General features: G+C 41.7%; 1 protein-coding gene across 1 annotated transcript in view; it reads right to left on the reverse strand.

Moving 5' to 3' along the window:
• Positions 1 to 21,723, reverse strand: part of ANXA5 (annexin A5) — a 56,247-nt gene that overhangs the window by 34,231 nt on the left and 293 nt on the right. Inside the window, exon 2 of the mRNA XM_021008341.2 lies at positions 21,108 to 21,147. Within this exon, the coding sequence (XP_020864000.1) occupies positions 21,108 to 21,110 (3 nt within the window). The 5' untranslated portion in view covers positions 21,111 to 21,147. The remainder of the gene's footprint in view (positions 1 to 21,107; positions 21,148 to 21,723) is intronic.

The following is a 21,723-nucleotide window of genomic DNA, read 5'->3' on the forward strand; positions in this document are numbered from 1 at the left end:
ACAGCTTCTTCACAGATTTAAATTTTATTTCAATTATATTCATTTCATTCTACCTGAACAACTCTGCTTTTTACACCCCCCCCCACTCAAATCTTCAGTGACTCCCTATGGTGTATAGGACAGCCCAAAAGCTGGGCACTTAAGGTCCTTCACAAGCCTGCTCCTCCCTACTTCGGTAATTTTATTTAATCCTATTGCCCCTCACTTACCCTTTGTTCTAATTAAAGTGGCTTATTAGATGTTTTCTGTGTATAACTGTCATCTCTGGTCTCCAAGCCTTTGCACAAGTGGTCCCCTCAGTCTGAAATGCACACCTTTCTCACCTAACCTTTATATAGCTCCTACAAGAGGTGTTTCTCCATCCCTGGGTATTAGCACCCTCTCCCTCCAGAAATAACTTTGCATATTCGATAGGATATAATTTCCCTGAAGGTAAAGATCTTTTAGTGTTTATCTTTTATAGCCAATGCCTACCACACAGATGGCTCCCAGCTCCTAGCTGTTGAATTTAATGCAGCCATACTCAATATCTCCCTTTTCCCTTTAGCATTAACATTTTCCAAAGAGTTCTCATTTGCCCCCTTGGAAAAAAGTTTTGCAGAGATACACAGTTCATCCTTTAATTATTACCTTGGGAAAAAAAAGTCTACCCCAGCCCTCTGATTTTCTGGAAGGGAAGAAAGCTATTCTCTAAAAGTACACAGTAGAAATCAGAATTTTTAAAACCACAAATGCACAGTGGAAAAAGAAAGCACATATCATGAGTGCCTACCCTGGTGAAATTATACCTCGGATAATGGGGCAATGCTAGGCGGGCTGGTCAATTCCACTCAGATGAAAGTGATCCCAGCAGGCAACCATTCCAGGAGAGTACTTCCCTCTCAAACCCCTAGGGGCTTTGATTATTTTCATAATCAATGACCTTTCTAAAAGAAGTTGAGAGCCATTTGTCTGGGACTAATGGATAACTTCAGGTCAGTTTTCCCCAGTCTGTTCACTGGAAGTACAAAGCAATAGGTGTTTTAGGGATACAGGGCACAGAAGATAAGAAGAGGGATATCAAGAAAAGAACAGAAGAGAAAAACAAAAGCATAGTTATCATCCCCATTTTGCAAATCAGGAAACTAGAGCTCAGAGGAATATTGGATTGCACAAGATATATAATATTATCTAATAAACATTTATTATATAGATTTGCCTATAAAGATCTGAAATATTTATTGTAAAGCATCACATTTCCAATTCAATTCAACAAATATTTGTTAAGCCTTCACTCTACTATGTGCCGCCAGCTAGTGTCCTTGTGGATAGAGCACTGGGTTTGGAATCAGAAAGTGTCATCTCCTGAATTCAAATCCAGCCTCAGATACTTACTAACTGTGCCTATTTGCCTCAGTTTCCTCATCGGCCAAAGAAGCTGGAGAAGAAAAAAGCAAACCATTCCAATATCTTTGCCAAGAAAACCCCAAATGGTGTCATGAAGAGTTGGAGGCAACTAGAAAATGACCAAACAACAAGGCTGCCTCATATAAAGATGAAACGGTCCCTACCCTGGAAGATCTTCCATTCTTCTGAGGGAAGATATGACTTGTACACACAAATGTACTTACATTTGCAAGTAAATGCAAAGTATATGCAAAGAAATGCAAACTGGAGCTAGGGAATAAAGCACTGGGCCTGGAGTCAGAAGAAGATTCAAATTCAAGTTCGAATATTGTATGATAACTTCCTAGCACTGTGTAATGGGGGAGGGGGGAGGGGAGGTCACTTAACCTATCTGCCTTAGTTCCTTCATCTGCAAAATGGAGATCACAGTATCTACCTCCTAGTTATTGTGAAGATAAAATGAGATAAGATTTGTAAAGCACTCTCCAAACCTCAAGTGCTATATAAGTGCTAGTTATTATTATATAATACTTTATAATAGTTATTGTTATAATTATAAATGTATTTTATAAGTTTTTATACTGTAAAATGATTATAATATTTTATTATTATAAATATATTATATAATAATTATATATGTACTTTAGAAAAATAAAGCAATCTCAAGAGGAAGGAACATTCCCAGAGAGGATCACCTTGAGAGGAGGCAGGACATAAGCTGGACTCCTAATGGTAGCCAGGGATTCTTTGAGACAGAAATAAGAGTCAGAATGTTCTAGACATGGGAGGAAGTTTATGAAAAGACTCAGAGGCAGGAGAAGAAGGTCAATCGAAGGACAGCTTAACTAGAACAGAGACAGTGGGAAGGGGTACAATATTAAACAATATTGAAAAGCTTGGGGGAGTCAAACTGGAGAGATATTTAAAGGCCAGACTGATAATTTTCTATTTTAGCTTAGAGACAATAGGGAGCTACTGACGATTCTGAGTAAGGGAGTAACTTGCTCAGATATGTGCTTTGTAAATATCAATCTAGCAACTATATAGAAAATAGATTTGAAAAGGGAGGTGCTGGAAGCTAGGTGACAAATTAAGAGGTCACTGCTGTTGCTATTCAGTCATTTCAGTCATGCCTGACTCTTCATGACTGCATTTGGGGTTTTCTTTTTCTTTTTCTTTTTTTTGGCTAGGCAATGGGGTTAAGTGACTTGCCCAGGGTCACACAGCTAGTGTTATACATCTGAGGCTAGATTTGAACTCAGATCCTCCTGAATCCAGAGCTGGTGCTCTATCCACTAATGCCACCTAGCTGCCCCCATTTGGGGTTTTCTTAACAAAGATAACTAGAGTGATTTGCCATTTCCTTCTCCAGTTAAAAAGTCATTGCAATAATCCAAACTTTGGGTTATGCGGGCCTGAATAAGGGCAGAGACATAGGAGTAGAGTGAAGGGGAGATGTTATATATTTGGTATTTATTGTACATTCATTCCATGAAGTCAGGAGACATACACTGCATGGTTAATAAATGTCTACTCAGGGAATTCCCTAACATCTGCTGTCAGTTCTGAGCGGATTACTTCTGCTTTGCATGTAACTGGTGTGTACCTTGTATAGTCAAAGCCAACTGTCTTTTGCCTTTATATTTATATACATATATATATATATATATATATATATATATATATTTATATACATATATATATATATATAATACACACACACACACATACACACACACATATATCTCCTAGCAACTGTGCCTAACACACAGTAAGTGCTTAATAAATGCTTGTTGACTATCTGAGTAGTTGTATCCAATTCTCCTCTTGTTAAGGGAAAGCACTTCTGGATGTAGGCTTTAAATAGGAGTTCCTTTGGCTAAAGAATTAACCATCTTGAGGCCAAACTATGAATGAACCCCTCTGGACTTAGTAAAGCTAGTCCTTCAGGACCACAAAGCCTTTACAGTTTAATCAAGTCAAAAAGCATTTATTAATCACCTATTACACGCCCAGCACAGTGCTAAGCAATTGGATACAAAAAAAGGCAAAAGACAGTCCCTGACCTTAAGGAGCTTACAGTCTAATCGAAGCACAACCTGTAGCCTTCAAGAAACAACACAGCATAGTGGGTAAAGGGCACTAGGGTTTGCAGTTAGGAAGACCTGGGTTCAAATTCTGCCTCAGTTTACTTACTAGCTATATGACCCTGGGCACACTAAATGTCGGTGTGCCTCAGATTCAGATAAAAACACCCACACACACCTGGAACAATTTAAATGAAGCCTTTCTAGAAGCAGAGAGCTGGATTTGATGGCCTTAGGAAATCTGTCAGCCCTGTAGCCATACATTGTTGGGATGCTGGTGACGGGATCTCAGCTATAGGTTGAATGAGAAGGCTTCTAAGGTCCCTTTTACATTCTCGGTTCTGTGGTGGTTGCATAATAGCATACTACATAGAGTACTACACTTGAATTCTAGAAGACCTGAGTTCAAGTCCAGCCTTAGACACTTAGTAGCTCTGTGGCCCCAAGCAAGTCACTTAACCTTTGTTTGCTTCATTTTCCTCATCTGTAAAATGGGTATAATAAATAATAGCACCTACCTCCCAAGGCTATTGTGAGGATCAAATGAGATAATATTTGTAAAGAGCTTTGTAAGCCTTAAAGTTCCATGTAAATACTAGCTATTATTAGGTGTTATCAAGAACGAGGCAGGGTGGGATAGCAGAGAGAATACCGGACTTCAGAGTCAGAGGAGACCTGGCTTCAAATCCCATTTCTGATACCAGCTCAATGTTCGAGGCAACTCTCAAGGGCTGGAATGTGCAGAGAAGGTATCACTTGCACTAGTGGAAGGAGTGTCCTCATCTGGGAATTCCTCATAACAATGAAATCCCAAGCCTAGTCCATATCTCCAGCATTGACTTCCCAATCCACCATGAAGCAGAAAGCATGGATTTGCCATCAGAGCCCCCAAAGGGAATCCTCTGCCCTGGGACAGAGCAAGGAAAGGTCAGCTGGGCAATCCTGATGGTGGCTTTTTTTTCTTTTTAGAAGAAAGCAGCTAGGAACAGGGGAGGCCTCCACACCCAAGTCAGCACATGACTCAGTTTGGTTTTGTAAGTCTCTAATGTCCTTAGCATGTAACACGGGATTTACCGCTATTCCTGTGGACGTCTTGTTCCCGTGAGGCACAGTAATGTCCTGGTGGGCAGAGACTATTTCTTATCTAAAGTTTGTCATCTCCCCCAGCCTTGAGGTCAATGCGCAGCACACAGTAAGGCCTCTAACTTCCACCCCACAAGCACCTAAGGAGGGGAGGGCGAGGGGAAGCCTGAAGTCCTAGCTCTCTCCCTCTGATCGCCAGCTACCCCTTTCACAATGTCACAGAGCTTGGCTTCAGGGGCCAACAAGTCCAGCCCAGACCCAGAAGGACTCCCCTCTATCACACACCAGCAACTTGTGGTTCTTGAGTCGTTTCAGTCGTGCCCAATTCTCAGTGACCCCTTTAGGGGTTTTCTTAGCAAAGATACTGGAATGATTTGCCATTTCCTTCTCCAAGCTCATTTTACAGATGAGGAACTAAGGCAAACAGAGTTAAAAGACTTGCCCAGGGTCACACAGCTAAGAAGTGTCTGAGGCCGGATTTGAACTCAGGTCCTCCTGACTCTTCTCATTTTGCTTTCTTCTTTCTATTGTCTGTCTGTGGCTCCCAACATCTTTGGCCTCCTTCAGTTTAATAATAACAATAACAATAATAGCTAGCACTTATATACCATTTAAAGATTTGCAAAGAGCCTTAGACATATCTCATTTTATCTCCGCAACAATGCTGGTAGGTAGGTGCTATTATTATTCCCATTTTACAGATGAGGAAACGGAGGCAGAGGTTAGATACTTAGGTACTTGCCGAGCCTGAGACAGAATTTGAAATCAGGTCTTTTTGACTCTAGGTCCGCCATTTGATATCCCCAGCTCCATAGTTCCAAGGGGGGAAAGGAACACATTAAAAACTCACAATTCTCTCTAAGAGTGGCTAACAGTGACTCAGTATGAAATATTTTAAACCATCATTGATGTTCAAAAGATCCGAGTGAAGTTGCACCTAGCCGCCAGCAAGAATAACATCCCAGGCGGACACAGAAAAAGCAGAAAATAGAGCCGGACTTGCTGTTAGTAATTTCATCAGCATTCTACCTGAAGCCCTGGGAGAGAATCAGGCCCTGCAAGGACACATTCCTCGGGCCCCTTCACTCTCTCACCATTGCTAAATTGGGCCAAGCATTAATGTCGGTTGCTCAATAGGTCCTGACGAGGCACTCAGTGTCTGGAGGCAGGACCTGAGTTCAAACTGCTTGCCTATGTGAGTGTCCTTGAGCAAGTCACTTGACCTCACTGGGCTTCAGTTTCCCCATCTGTAAAACAAAGAAGTTCGACCAGATGGCCTCTGAGGTCTCTTTCAGCTCTAGGTCAGTGAACCTGAGGTGTGGACCAAGGTTGTTCTAAGTCAGTAACAGCAGTCCATCCACACCAGGGTCTCAACAAACTCCCAGATGTGTTGATTTCCTTTATCAGCAGTGAACAGGTATCAAGCAGAGCCATATTTTCTTTTGTATCTAAATATATATTTGTGATGCCAAAGCTGTAATTCTTCTAAGAAATCAGACAAATAGGGGGCAGCTAGTGGTGCAATGCAGAGAGCACTGGCTCTGGAGTCAGGAGGGCCTGAGTTCAAATTCGGCCTCAGGCACATAAAAACTCACTAGCTGTGTGACTCTGGGCAAGTCACTTAACCCCAACTGCCTCACTGAAAGAAATCAGACAAATAGGGTCAAGAGCCCTGGTTGCTCCAGACCCATTCTTTGTTGTTCAGCCTTAGCCTGGCCCATCTCCCTTGCTCAGAAGCCTTCCTTCCCTCCTCTTCTCTGCACCATCCAAATAGACTTTCTTGTATCTCCCTCTTTCCAGGCTCTGCTCTAGAATAGTGATTAACCAAAGAACACCAGGCCATGGCTAAAGCGCAGGGTTTGGGATCAGGGAAACCCAGGTTCAAAGCCTTCCTCAGACACTAGCTGTATGACCATGGACAAGTCATTTCATCTGATACCTTGTTTCCTCATCTGCAAAATGGAAATAACACCCAAGAGGTTGTTGTAAGGCTCCAGAGAAAACATACTTATCGACTTTGCAAACCTTAACACTAGAAGGATTTTGAAATAAAAAATTTCCTCCTATTCTACTTTCCTTGCCTAGTGGATACAAAAAATGTATTATGTCGACTGGCAGAGCTTAACCTTCCAGATATTCTTTAAGGCCACATAATAGCAGCAGTTATTACAGTACTTAGAATAACCATCTTCATTCATTCAGGTAGCACTTAAAAGTCTCTCACATGCAGGAATGAGAAGAGCCGCCATTTATATGAAGCATTGACATTTACAAGCCTTTCAAATATGACTTCATGTGACCCCCCGTAACCACCTCGGGAGGACTGGGAATATTCTTACTCCCATTTTCCAGATGAGGAAACTGAGGCAGAGGATGCTTACTGGACTTGTCCACAGGTGATCTCAATGCCACTGGGAAAGAGCTGTTCAGAGTCTGTAGCTCCCTGGTTCATGCCTCCCTTGAAGTTGGCAGCTCGGTGAATTCTTGAGCAAGCCTTTTTCTATGATTAGTTCTGACATGGAATCTTGTGTGACCTTAGCATACTCACCAGAAGCACCTTTCTGGAAGAAAACCTTTAAGAGTGAATATTCTACTGAGCCAAATGACTCTTCTGTAATCCACCAAGAATAGCCCTTGAAGGGTCTGATTACCTCATTCACTATAGCTCTCAGTCAGCTGTGTGATGGAGGAGCTGAGACCTGCTATAGAAAAGTGCCTGAGAAAGCCTGCCTGTTTCCTTCTCAAAGTTCATTAAGGAAGGAGGCTTTCAGAACAGGCAGACAAGGACCATTTTCATAAAGATGTTGTTGGGATAGGGACTGCACCTGTGACTTCACTGGCATCAGAAAAGCAAGGGGAAGAAGAAGAGAAGAGGAGAGGATGGGAGGGGAAGGGAAGAAGAAGGAGGAGGGAAGGGGAGAGGATAGAAAGGAAAGGGATAAAGGAAAGGAAATGTAGGGAAAGGGAAGGAGAAAGGGAGGGGGAGGGAAGAGAGAGAGAGAGAAGGGAGGGAAGGAGGGGAGAAGAGAGGCCGTCTATTCACTATACCACAGTGACTCACAGATTTTATTAAGAATACTAAGTGGGCGTATGGGTTTATAATTGCTATCTTTTGTTCTGTCTTTCTGTCTAATAATAGTAATTTCTTTTTTTTTCACTTGACATATCTTGAAAACCAGTCTTTCCCTAAGTGTTTTCAAAATCACATTATCTATAATGGTCACTTTCATTTATGGGTAGGAAATAAAGCTGGTTTTGAGTTTCAGTGTCCCCTTTAACATGAGGCTTCATTGCCATCCCATAACAAGCAGCAAATCAGAATTGTACAACTTTTGTTTGCACAGCACCTGGAGACTGAGTCATTTCCACAGAAACTAGTCCCTTTTTTTTTTTACTTAATTTCATAGTTTACTGAATGTATGGCATCCCCCATATTCCATCAGCATCACAAAATCAACATGTGCAAATAAGGTACCAAATTTCTCCTTCAATGCTTCTCTTTCACACTTCTCCTATTTTTGTTAAAAGCAGCCCCAACCTCCCAGTCATCCGGGTGGAAAAGCTCAGAGTTAGCTCTGACTCTTCCATAGCTCCCTATACTCAATCAATTGCCAGGTCCCCTCAAGTTCTGGGTCCACAGTCTCTCACATCTGCCCCTCTTCCTACCCACACTACCATCACGCCAGTTCTTGCCCTTTTCACCTTTCACCTGGATTACTACCAATCTCTCCCTCTCCATTCCTTGATTCCACCCTACTTCACACAGCTTTACAAATAATCTTCTTAGATGAGGCACAGGCCAACCCCATTCCACTCTGCTGATTAAACAACCTTCTTTGGCTCTATATCCCCACTAGGATTAAAAAGTCCACACCTTATCATCCTCTATCATCTGGTTCCAGGCTACCTTTCCAAACTTATTTTACTTTCACCTCCTTCAAACTCTGTGTTCCAGCCAGAATAGCCCTCAGGAGCAATTCACCTGTGGCAATTTCTCTCCTCCCATTGTTCTCTCTTCCAGCCAGATTAAAGGACTCTTAGCTCTGGAATGAGCCATGCCTCTAAAGAAAAGTCATGACCCTGGCCTGGCTGAGGTAGGCTTGGGAAAAACTGGTACCATCCACATTCTGCAAGTAGGAACCAGCTGAATGAGGCCAGTGGTGATGAGACAGTCAGTGATAAGGACCACCTGTTACACAAGTATGTGTGAGGGTTCACAAGTACCCCCAACAGAAGGGAGATCAGATAACAACCTGCCCCCCACACCACACCTCAAGTCCCTTTCAGATACATTGAGGAAGCACTTTAGAAAGTATCCTAGCCTGAAGGGACTAATCTGAAAGAGAAATCTTTATCAGTCACTTGTTAACTATTGATTCTGAAACAATGTCTGGTTCTAAGCAATTCAAATCAGCCCAGAAAGGACTTCTCCTCTGAAGTAACCAGGTGGTGACCAGGGAAGGAAAAAGGCCTGGGGTCCTGGATGGATCTCCCCCTACCAAATTAGGGTAGTGATCCACCTTAAAAAAAAAGGAAGTCCTTTCAATCGCTTCAGTATCTTTGAGTCATCTTTGGCCAGGTGCATTCCTTGAAGCAAGTGGTCAATGAAAGATTGACACAGTTTTAATAAAAATGATTCTCCAAGAGTGGGCTGAAAGTAACCAGTATTCTGGTTGATGAAACTAAATGGTTAACTGAACTGTCACATAAACCGAGGCCCTCATTATAAAACACTCCTCATTCAATAACCCTGACAATTGAGACTTCAAAATGCCTTGTATGATCTTTGAAAATGACCAACTTGAGAATTTGTTTTGTGTGAGTGACCATGCAGAGTTGTTACAAGGATTTTCTTTTTCTTTTTCCACTGGGAGAGGGAAGTAGAGGGAAAAAGAGAAAAATTAATTGAATTGGGGAAAAAAAGGGAATTTTTTTTTCAAAGTAAGAAGTCACTTGCATGGAGAGATGTCTGAAAGTATGAGAATGTCAGTTTGGACATTTCTCCCTCAAGCACAAATGCCTGAATTTAGAATGATAAATTAATGAAAAATTATTTCTGGCAGGTATGTGCCTACAACACAGAGTACAATTTTTTCCCCCTTTGAAACTACTGATACCCTGAAAGCAAAGGAAGTAACAGCAAAACCAGAGAAATTAAACATTAAAAATTCATTCTTTCTTTCATTCAACAAACATTTCTCAGTCACTATGTTTCAGGTGTTGTGCTCAAACTTCTTGTGGGGTACAAAGCTAAATAAACAGCAATGTTTGCTTTCAGGGAGTTTATAATAAAGTAGTGAAAGATTAACAGACATTGCCTTGAATTGTAGGTATCAGGGTCTGTTACTTTACTTTAAAAACACATAGCATAGACAGAGAGGAAGGGGAAAGTGGTGACATCACTGGATTTGGAGTCAAGAGACAAAGGTTCAAAACTGACCTCATGCTTATTAGCTATTTACCCTGTCTGTGCCTCAGGCTTCTCATCGATATAATAGGGCTTTTTTGCTCCGCTTACCTCAAAGGACCACATCACATAAACCTTAAAGCATGGCTTCTTACACTTTCTTATGTTATGTACCTATTGGGCAGTCTCGATTATTGAGACTGGAAGAGGCCAAAATCACTTCTGAGATTTCATACAATTTAAGGAAGAATCTTGGAAGTCATCCAATTACTTCATTTGACAAATAAAAAAACAAAAGAAGAAAAAAAAAGAAAATCCAAGGGATGGGAGTTAACCTGTCCAATGTCCCCCAGAAAGTACAGAGCACAAAGTGGGATCTGTAATCAGGTCCTGTGGCTCCCAATCCAGCTCTGTCTCTTCCAGTCTCAATAATCAGGAAAGGAAGATCTGAGACTCAGAGAAGAAAGAGATCATAGAAGCCATCTACTCCAAAGCCTCAGTTAGCAGATGAGGAATCTGAATGTCCCACAGGACATCCAGTGACTTCCCCAAGGTCATGCAGCAGAAGGAGCAAAGCTGGGAACTGAACATATTCTTCTAAGTCAAGTCAGCTTTCCTCAGCACCACAAAAGAGATAGCACTCTAGTAGGTGCTCTAGCTGGAGGACTGGTTGGATTTCCATGGGCAAAGGGTGACAGTGAAGAAGGCACTCCGACTAGAAACTGCTAAATTCCCAGCAAGAAATCTGGATCTGCTAGGGCTGAGGCTTTGGGTGTGGCAGTAATGACTTAGTGGAAAAGGCTGATTGGGAACAGACTATGGACAATTTGGATGGGACCATTCAGAGTACTCATAAATAGCCCCACATACCTCAAGGCAGGCTCCTCTCTGGAAGCAAGAAGCAACAATTCAAAAAATGAAAGTTGAAAAAGCATACCTGATTTCTTCACAGTTATTTCTGTTTTAGTTATATCGAATGATCCAAAAGTAGGAAGTGTCATCTCCCATGATCTACTACTCAACCCAGCCATCCCAGTATCCATTCAGGATGGCTGGATTTTTAAAGGAAAATCTGCTGTCACCAGGGGTACACAACACCCCTCTTGCTGTTCAACTGCTCACAGATTGAAGGAAGGAATAAACAATGCTATTCCATCCTGTGACATGGAAGACCACTAAGTCTCCTCAAGTCCTCTGGGGCTGACCATCTGCCCTGCCTCTGTTCCCTCAAAGCCCTCACCACAGTCATCAGACATTCTTTTACAATCCAAGCACCCCAGGGCCTTGCCCTTGGGATCCTGGGGACAGATGCAGGGAGCTTTCTTATCTGTCCTGCAGATGAACTTGCTTGGAATGTTCTCTCCCCCAATAAAGAGTACCAGCTCTTTCAGAGCAGGGACAATCTCAATTTTCTGTTTGCCTTCTCATTGCTTAGCACAGTGGTTGGCATAAAATAAGGACTTATTCAAAATAAGGACAAACTCATATTTATTTACAGGTAGTTGTTTTCAAGAATCCTCTGGTTGGGGGCAACTAGTGGCACAGTGGATAGAGCTCCAGCCTTGGAGTCAGGAGGAGCTCAGTTCAAATCCACCTCAGACACTTAACACTTACTAGCTGTGTGATCCTGGGCAAGTCACTTAACCCCAATTGCCTTGCAAAAAAAAAATCGTCTAGTCAAAGGAGTATATTTCTAGTCATTAACCTTGAAGATACAGAAGAATCTTCATCTTAAGAGTTCCTTGGTACAGAAGTCATAATTGCTATTTGATGAATATTTATTAAGCACTTATCACATTTAGGGCAACATAGTGTGGTAGAAAGAGAATCAGCCTACATGTCAGAAGGACATGGGTTCAAATCTCACCTGACACATACTAGCTATGTGGCCCTGGAACTCAACCTGGAACTGCTTTAGGAACTCTAGGACTGAAAGTTGCAAAGAAAGTATCTGTATGCATTGGGAGAGAGAGAGAGAGCTTCCCTTCAGGGAGTTCCCAATTGCCAATGAAAACTCAAGTCCAATCCCTATCACTAAGCCCCAAAGTTTAAGTCACAGAGATGGTCACTCATTGAGAATTAGAAATTAGAACAAGCCCCTGTCCTCAAGGAGCTTACATTCTGCAGAGAAAATTTTTCTCATCATGCCACCAAATGACTGTGGATTTTCAAAGGCTTTCGAGGAAGACTACAAGCTTTGCCATTACATGTCCTACCAAGTTGGAAAGGATTTAAGTACATGCCCGGGGACGTGAGGAGGATGAATGAAAAAGAATGAGTAAGAGCAATAACCCAAGCAATGAAATCACTGACTCCCCAAAGAGCTGGAATAATTGATACCTGTAACTGTGACAGCAGGTCATTAAGAAAAAGGTTGTTGCATTCATATACCCTGGTTAGGAAGGCAGGAAATGTGTATTACTTTATAGAAGTCCTTACATCAAAAGTGGTTAACATTAAAACAAGAATGAGGTCTTGAAGGGCCCCCATGTTCAACAACCTATAAATTTCATCAACACTTCCCAAAGAATCCAGGTGCACTCCACTCCCATATAAAGTATGGCACCCACTTGCAATTTCTTTCCAGAGACAGAAGAATAAGATTAAAGGCTAAGCTTAAAGATGTGTGAGGAAGTCTAGTGACAGGTTTCCTTCGGTGCATCCACCATGGGGAACTTAGACTTCGTTGAGCCCATTTTGCAAATGAGGAAACTGAAGCCCAAAGGGGCTAAATGACTTGCCCAGGGTCACAGAGTTTGTAAATGTCTGAGGCTAGATTTGAATCCAGGTCCTCCTGCCTCCAAGTCCAGTGATCTCTCCACTTCAGCCCATTGCCCCTCAGAATCATAGAACTTTCAAGCTGTCACTTGGTCCACCTCCCTTCCCTTGGCAGATGAAGAAATTGAGGCTCAGGATAACTCAAGTTGAGAAGGATCATAGAATTAGTTCATAAGTTAGCCAGGCCAGAATCTAGAGTGTCCATGGATTCCCAATTCAGTGTTCAGTTCACTCTATGATACTTCTTTGGTTTGTTGGTTTGTTTGACAGGATTTGGTAGTATTTGAGTGGGATACTGGGACTTCATCCAGGCCCTAAAGGATAGGTTCAATTTTTAGTGGGCAGAGGGGAGGATAAAGGGAGGGACAATGAATGAGCAAAAGCAAGGTTTGTGTGAGGAGCAGAGTTGGGGGAATGGTACAGTCATAAGCCAGCCTGACTCAGTTGAGGGACTGTGGAGGAGTAGAGAGCAAGGTTGGCTAGAGTGGAACTATGTCACAAAAGGGCCTTTGATGCTGGCCAGGACCTTGATGTGGTAGTCCACACATTAGGTTACTGGGCTGAACAGTGAGGTGAAAAAAGTAATGTCTGGCTGAAATGAATAGAAGGGATTAAGAGGGGAGAAGTGAAGGGAGTGAGACAACTCAGGATCACGGATGGGCATACATCTAGAGCTGCAAAGGACCTCAGAGGTTATCACCTCCAACCTCCTCACTTTACAGAGCAGGGAACTGAGGCCTAGGGAGATTAAGTGACTTGCTCGGAGTAACATTAGTAAGTTATTATGATAATCCAAATATGAGATGATGAGAGAGCCTGGGCTAGGGTGGTATCAGCGGTACAGAGAGGCAGAGATAAATCCAAGAGATGGGTCAAAAGAAGCCACGATTCCAAAGGATCGCTGAAAAAGAAAGCTGTCATCTCCGATGAGGGAGGAGATAACTAAAAATGCCAAATGAGACCCAAATCTAGGGTATGGCCAATGGGGAAATTTGTTTTGCTCAACTATGTATATTTGTTACAAAAGCTTTATCTTCTTTTTTTTCCCCAGTGGGGAGGAAGGCAGGAGGGAAAGGAAATAAATGCATGTTAGCTGAATATATAGAGATGTATGTGTATATGTATTTTTTTAAATGAAGAAATGGGGGGGAAATGAAGAAATGGTAGGACTTGGTGGCATGCCACAAGGATGAGATGACAGAGTAGGCACATAGAACATGACTCCAGTATTTTAAGCTTGGAAGGACATCTCTCAACTGAATCACACATCCCCAATTCTGAAACAAAGGCTAGCTACTCTGTTGATATGAGTAAGCCCATGAAACTGGAAGCAAGCTGAGCAAAGGAGCTGGTTTGGGAGATAAAGCAAGCAGAAAATGAAATCAGCTTTGGATAGGAATGGTTTGAGGTGAAAGTGAGGGGCAACCAAGTAGAAACATCCTGTGGACCACTGAAAATGTGGGTGATAAACATTCAAAAGTCTAGTCCACGGGTAGGGAACCTGCAGCATCAAGGCCACATGTGGTCTTAGCTGAAGCCCTTTGACTGGGTCCAAGTTTTACAGAACAAATCATTTTATTAAGGGGATATGTTCTGCAAAGTTTGGATTCAGTCAAAGGGCTGCCTCTGAGGATCTAGAGGGCCACATGTGGTCTCAAGGTTGCAGGTTCCCCACCCCTGAACTAGTCAAAAGTCCAAGTATTCCAAAAATCAATTTGTAATTATGCTAAGAAAGTGATTAAAATGTCCACAGCCTTTACCCAGAGATTTACTGCTAGGCATATGCCCAAGGAGGTCAAAGACAGAAAAAAAAATAAGGCAATAAAATACTTATGTGGTAGCAAAGAACTACTGTAGATAGCTATCAGATGGAGAATGGCTAGGAAGGTGTGGTACACGAATGTTACGGGACAATACTGAGCTGTAAGAGCCCTGAGCTGTAAGAGCCGACAGATATGGAGGAAAACATATGAAACAAGAAGAAACAGGAATACAGTATTTACACTTACTAATGTAACTTCAACAACAACAAAATCAAAACTGAATGCATCACTTAATGACCCAGAGCCTAACTCCAAAGAAGAGATCTGAGATTATATCTCCTTTTTTTTTTTGCAAAGGTATGAAACACTGTATTTTATCAGATGTGGCTAATAGATTGGGGCATTTTGCCAATTTTTTTTCTTTTTTTAGTCTTCATTATAAAGGATGACTATGTTGAGAATAGGGAAGGATATGAAAGGAAATGAAAGAAATCTAAAAACAAAAGATATTTAAAAACATAAAAATTCAAATCACAGTATCTTACAGTAGAAAGGTGCTTTAGAGACCATCCAATCTAATATGTCTTTATTTCTCAGAGCAATCAATACAGGCTCAAAGACTTAATAAATGACTTGTGTAAGGTCACACAGTTAGCTAGAACCAAGGATGTGTCACTCCCAGTTAATGAAGGAAAATCAATCTCTCAATCTCTCTCGCTCTCGCTCTCTCTCTCTCTCTCGCTCTCTCTCCCCTCTTTCTCTTTCTTTCTCTCTTTCCCTCTCTCTCTTCTCCCTGTCATTTTCCCCCATCCGATCTTAATTTTCTCTATGTTTTAGAATTACAGTAAATTGATTTTTAAGGGAATTGGTAGTGAAACATTAAAAATGAATCCTCCTTCAAAACAGATACACAAAAATGTAAACACACATGTGTATATACAAGTGCAGTGTGAAATGTTAAAAGCCTTTTAAAAAAAAACTTTTTACCCTTTTTTTAGGCAACCCTCATTTTTCAATCAAATTTGTATTTGCCACTTGAATGAATATATTATCTCATCAACGTGGGTGCTCCCTCCTGAGATGTACATTGCGGCCCACATACTCCTTCATCATGCTGCGCTGGTCCTAGCCATGCCTTGCCTCTAAAGTCTGTCTCTGTCACACTGCACTTAAATTCTGAGGAAAGGACTATAGTCAGAACTTCTATCAATACAAGGATGAGTTTTAACTCAGGAGAAGTGACAGTGAGACTCTTCCCTACTCTTTGTGGGGAATGAACTCCAGGGACAAAGTGAGGCCCACACTGTGAGGAATGGGCAGGCTGTTGGTTTCTTTTGCTTAATTCTACTTCTTTCTTATACTTCCAAGGGAAGATACCATGGGGAAAGAGGTGTTATTCAGAACCAACAGTGATTTTTCAAAGCAGTAATAAAACTGGGAGGGGGGAAGCCGTATTTTTTTTTAACTTATGCCCAGCGCCTGCACATGAGACATTTGATTCATGAATTTTTATAGGCCATGAGCCAAAGCATGATCTGAACAAAATCATTTCATAAACATAAAGCTATTTGCCAATCTAAGCAACACAAGTTTAATTATTAGTTTAACCATTTTTATGGACATCTCAGAATTCTAGAATTTCTGAACTGGAAGGACATCTCTCAGTTGGCTCACACATTTCCCCTGATTCTCAAACAGAGGCTACTCTGTTGATTAACTCCAATTTGTTTTGGCTATACAAGTTGTTCAAATGTTGCCTCCCCCCATTAGACTGGGAGCTCTTTGAGAACACAGGCTAGTTTGGGGTTTAGGTTTTTTGTTTGGTTTTGGCTTTCAGGTTATTTTGCCTTTCTTTGTATTCCAGTGCTTACCATAATATGTGGCATAGGGTAGGTGCTGAATCAATGCTTGTTCACTTGATTTAATTATTTCCTAAACGTTAGTATGGGGTGTTCTAATTTTAGATTCTTAATAATAGCAGACCAGTTGGAATATTTAAATCTAATTTTAAAGTGATTGACACAAGTCCCCTAAACATAGATAAGTGATGACATCATAGATTTTCCAAAATACCAACCTTAAAAGCCATTTGGCCCATCTCTCTCATTTTATAGATAAGAAAACAAATCTATATACACATTACATGTCTGCACATATATATGTGTATTTAGTGTGTGTATGTATACATAAGTGTATATGTATGTATACATATATTTATATATGTATACTTATATATACTTAAGTATATATGTAGATTATATGTGTATATGGAATACATATTGAATGTATGTATATATGAGTGCATGTATGTATATACTGTTTCTATATAGTACATATCTCTAGTATGTGTAAATGTATATCATATATGCATAGTGTTGTTAAAAGAGGATTTTCTTTTTTGGCTAGGCAATGGGGTTGAGTGACTTGCCCAGGGTCACACAGCTGGTCTGAGGCCGGGTTTGAACTCAGGTCCTCCTGAATCCGGGGCTGGTGCTCTATCCACTGCACCACCTAGCTGCCCCAAAACAGGATATTTAAGAGCTAAAAATGGTTAACAATTGACATAACTAACTGCATTTTGTTCCATATTTCACGTTTATTTGATTGTTTCTGCAGGAAACTCTACAAAAGGGATGGTTTAAAGTAAAATGTCTCAATATTTCCCTTCTTCTTCATCACTTAATGAAAGGAAACTCAAAAAGAGTTAATAGCTCAAGGCAGCAGTCAGTCTCCTCTTTATCTTAGCTGATGAAGCATTCAGTAGGAGCTTAACACATGCGTTGGTTGCTAACATTTATCAGCAGCAATGAGCAAGAACTCTGAAAATTCTCAAAACTGTGTAGTGTGTGTGTGTGTGTGTGTGTGTGTGTGTGGTATATATACTGAGTGCATGCATACATGTAATGTGTATATAATGTGTGTACATGCAGATATTTTGTGTGAATAAACATACATAGCATATGTATATATATTGAATGTATGTATTGAGTTGTAGGTATATATTGTGTTTGTATAGCTCATACATGGTATGTGTACGGTGTGACAATATCTATAGAATATATATATGTTAAGTGTGTTATATTGTATAGATATATAATATTGTGTTTACATAACTCATATATAGAGTGTGTATAGCATACACACACAAACACATGTATACATGTGTAGTATGTATATATGGAGACACCTAGGTGGTACAGCGGATAGAGTGCCAGGCCTGGAGTCAGGAAGACTTGAGTTCAAATCTGACCTCAGATAGCTATGTGACCCTGGGCATGTCACTTAACCCTGTTTGCCTCAGATTCCTCACCTGTAAAGATGAGGAGAAGGAAATGGCAAAACCACTCCAGGATCTCTGCTAAGCAAACCCCAAATGGGGTCACACAGAGTTGGACATAACTGAGCAACAAAAGTAAGTCTGCATGTGTACATGGTGTGATATGGGCACGTATCTAGTGTATATATGCTGTGGGAATGTATCTGGTATGTATGTACACACTGTGTATACGTAGCAGGTAGGAATGTATGTATATATTATCTGTGTATCTGTGGGTAGACCGAGGCAGAACCCGGGATCAGGTTACATCAACAAAGAGGCTGCCATAGAAACCACCAGGCTGCCGCAACACTGTTGCTCCCATTGGCCTAGAGCCTGAAAGCTTCCTGAGGGATTCAGAGACATTATTACCATGTGAGCTGGCTACAGAAACTAACAGCTAAGATGGAAAGACCCAAAGAAAACATTGTTAATGAAATGTTTCCCTTCGACAGAGTCTAAAGGTGAATAAGAAAAGCCCAAGCCAACTGCCCTCTTTCCTACCAGGCTCCACTTCCCTTGGCCCAGAGCAGCTGGACCAGTCAGACTGACCATTTTCCCAGTTTCAGTCAGTCCAGGCCTATTCCTAACACTCTCTCCAGGCAAAAGACCAAGGAGCGTGAGTTTTCTGACAATCCTTAAGAACCCTTCCAAAATCTAACAGTCTCATTTTGCAGATGAGAAAACTGAGACCCAAGGGGCAGTGACTTGAAGCCTAGTGGTTATCACAATCCTATTACCATCCTCCTCCAGGGATAGACAAGCTCCCGGAGAACAGGAATTATTTCATCTCATCTTTGTTCTGCCAGCACCTAGCCATGCCTTACCCTATCATCAGCATCAATAAATGCTTGTCAAGAAATGCATGACTGATAGCCTTAAGATACTCAGAGCTATTCCCCATGAAACTAGCCAAAATATCCATTTTTAAAGCTATGTGGGATCAGTTGTCAGGTTGGGAACAGAGAACCTCTAAAATTAAAGGTAACTGATTGAAAATCTTTGGCATCCACCAAAAAACAAGAGATGTGAAAGGCAGTTTTACATAGCAGGGAATTATTCTTTGTGCCCAGTCAATCACCATACATGTTACCACCCCAGCACATATCTCCGGAAAAAATAGCTTATCTCTCTCAGGGAGGATTGCCAAGGTAATTTCACAGAGATCCTCATTGAAAAAGGAAAGGAAAGCTCAAAGTTTCCACTCACAGTAACAGGATAACTGATTTGCCTTTGTATGGCACTGAAGTAGGGATACGGGAACAATAATGGAAGCATTATGAATGCTCTACTGGGACACTTTCACCTGGATCTCCAGCTGGCCATACAACATCAAGGAATGTACCAGGAAACTGAGGTTCACTTGGCCTTTTCCCCCTCCTTAGGTGACCTAAAATGAATTCTGTTTTAACATTACAACAGATCAAGATGAACTTTCATGAGATGGGATATAGTTGGAACCATTCCAAACCCCGTTTTACAAATTTAAAAAAAAAAACTTCTTTGCTGCACTGGACAACATGAGTTACTTTGTTTTTTAATGGGGAATGCGCTACACTGAGAAAAGTATTAACTCCAGAGCCAGAGATAGCAAACGGACTTAGGATTTCAATGGTGTAGTGAACTCCCAGATAAAAAGACTCCCTCTACCAATGCAGGTCAGCATTTCTCAATAATTTATAGTCTTAGAAAGGTACTTAGAATACTGAAAGGTTATGGGATTAGCCCAGTCAGCGTGTGTCAGAGGGAGGACCTGAACCCAAATCTTTTTGGTTCATGGCTAGCTCTATCAGCTACTCTCTACCATAACACTGCCATGTCCAAGTCAAAGGATCTGGGTTCAAATCTTAGTTTAGCCATTTAGTACATTCAAGTACGTAACTTGAAGTAAGTGACTACTCCTCTCTAGTCCAATTTTCTCATCCATAAAATAAGGAGGCCAGACTAGGATGGCTTCCAAGGTCCTTTCTGACTTTAAGTCTATGATCCTATTAATTAGGAAGTGTGTGTGTGTGTGTGTGTGTGTTTATAAGACAGATAGGATAGATGACAGATGGATGGATGGATGGATGGATGGATGGATGGATAGATAGCTAGATAGACAGGATAGATGATAGAGATGACTGATAGATTATAAATATAATAACGCGTACATAAGTAAGATTAGTATTGGGGTGAGATTTTTAAACAGTAATTCAACATAAGGCAAGTTCTACAATTCTGATGTCAATCTTGGCTATCACTCTCAGGTGGTAAAGAAAAAGTCAAAACCAGTCTCACCAGTTTCCACTAAGTGAAACAACCCCAAAATACACAAAATACACAATTTGGAAGCAAACCGAGGAATTTTCTTCCCCTCCAGTGGGGCTGAGACAGAAGCCCTGACATCACTGGAAAAAGTCAGTCCCCGCCCACTGTATTGAAACAGAAGAAACTTGCCTAAAAATTAAAGGAACTTGGGAGGAAACTATCAGCTCACATGACCACGATGAGCTGTCCTGACTCTGGTCCCAAAATGAGTTGCTTGTGGGAGGGCTCACTTTTACACACAGAGAAGGAAAAGGAAGGGAGTGTTGGGGGAGCAGGGGAACCACCCAAATCACTGCTTCCAGGCCCTTAACTGTACTTCCACTCAACCAAAGCAGGTTAGGGAGGAAAGAAAAAAGAAAGGGGGTGGGGATGGGGGTGGTGAGAGGTCACCATGACAAAGGAATCCAAAAAAGGCAGGGATAGTCCTAAACTTGTTTCAGTTTTTATTCCCCCTCTTTTTAAACAATTCACTGCCAGATGGAGGAAAGAGTCCTAAACTGAGAGTCAGAAGACGGTTTAAATTTCAGCTCTGTGGGAGCCCAGGGAGGGCAATTAATTTCTCCAGCTTCCAGTTAACTTCTCTTTAAAATGAAGGAGTGGGACAAGATTATTATTAAGACCCCTTATTGCTTTAAATCTATGATCATTAAAGGGACAGGGGCAGGACTTGGGATTTAATTAATATTGGAAACTCCCTGCATGAGGAAACTCCCTCTCTATCAATGAAAGTTGGCACCTTCTCTGCAACTGAGAGTCTGAGAGAGAACTGCCCAGAGCACAGGGAGGTTGTGACCTGCCCTGGGTCACACAAGCCAGCTGGTCTTTCTGGCCCTAAGACCAGCTCTCTAACCACTAAGCAACACTGCCTGGTCTTCAAATGCTAAGAAATACTGGCTGCACGGTCACTGAAACAATAATAATCATTTGCTCAATTTCATTAACATTAAATAGAAGATTGGGAAAGGAAAGGACGTTACCATGTTGGTTTCTGAGACGTAGGGGAAAGGTGAACAGGACCTACAAGAGAAGACAGTTGTGACAGGTTAGTGCATCTTTCTTAAGGACCTAAGCACCCAACTCTCCCAGTATCCAGGACAGGCGACCCTGAAGAGCTCAAAACGACTGAGATTAATGCACAAGAAAGAAGTGAGGCAGAGCTACCTTCATCCCTCCATCTCCCTCACGGGACAGGTGGGGAGGAGAGCAGGGAAGTGGCATCTGTAACTAACGACTCGAACAGAGCACCGGCGTGAGGCCTCAGTCAGGAGGGAAGACAATGTGCTGCCCCACCCTTGCTCCTCGCCCGAAGGATATAAGCATTGGGAGAAATCTGGGGGTCACCTAGTCTTAGGATTTAGAGCTGGAAGCTCTAAAGCCCCCCTCCCCGCCCGCGACTTTACAAAGAGGAAACTGAAGTCCGCAGAGAAGTGATTTGCCTAGTTACACCGGTAGTGGCAAAGGTTGGATTTGAACCCGCGTCCACTCTTCTTCCCACTGGGTCATTACAACTCCTTTTGTAGATGCGGAAGGGGCTCGCTCAAAGTCATACAGTTAGCAGATGGCAAAGTTGGGACTCGAACCCAGGACTCCTGG

This window comes from Phascolarctos cinereus, unplaced genomic scaffold (assembly GCF_003287225.1).
Source record: "Phascolarctos cinereus isolate Bilbo 61053 unplaced genomic scaffold, phaCin_HiC Scaffold_9;HRSCAF=440, whole genome shotgun sequence".
In the NCBI taxonomy this organism is placed as follows: domain Eukaryota; kingdom Metazoa; phylum Chordata; class Mammalia; order Diprotodontia; family Phascolarctidae; genus Phascolarctos; species Phascolarctos cinereus.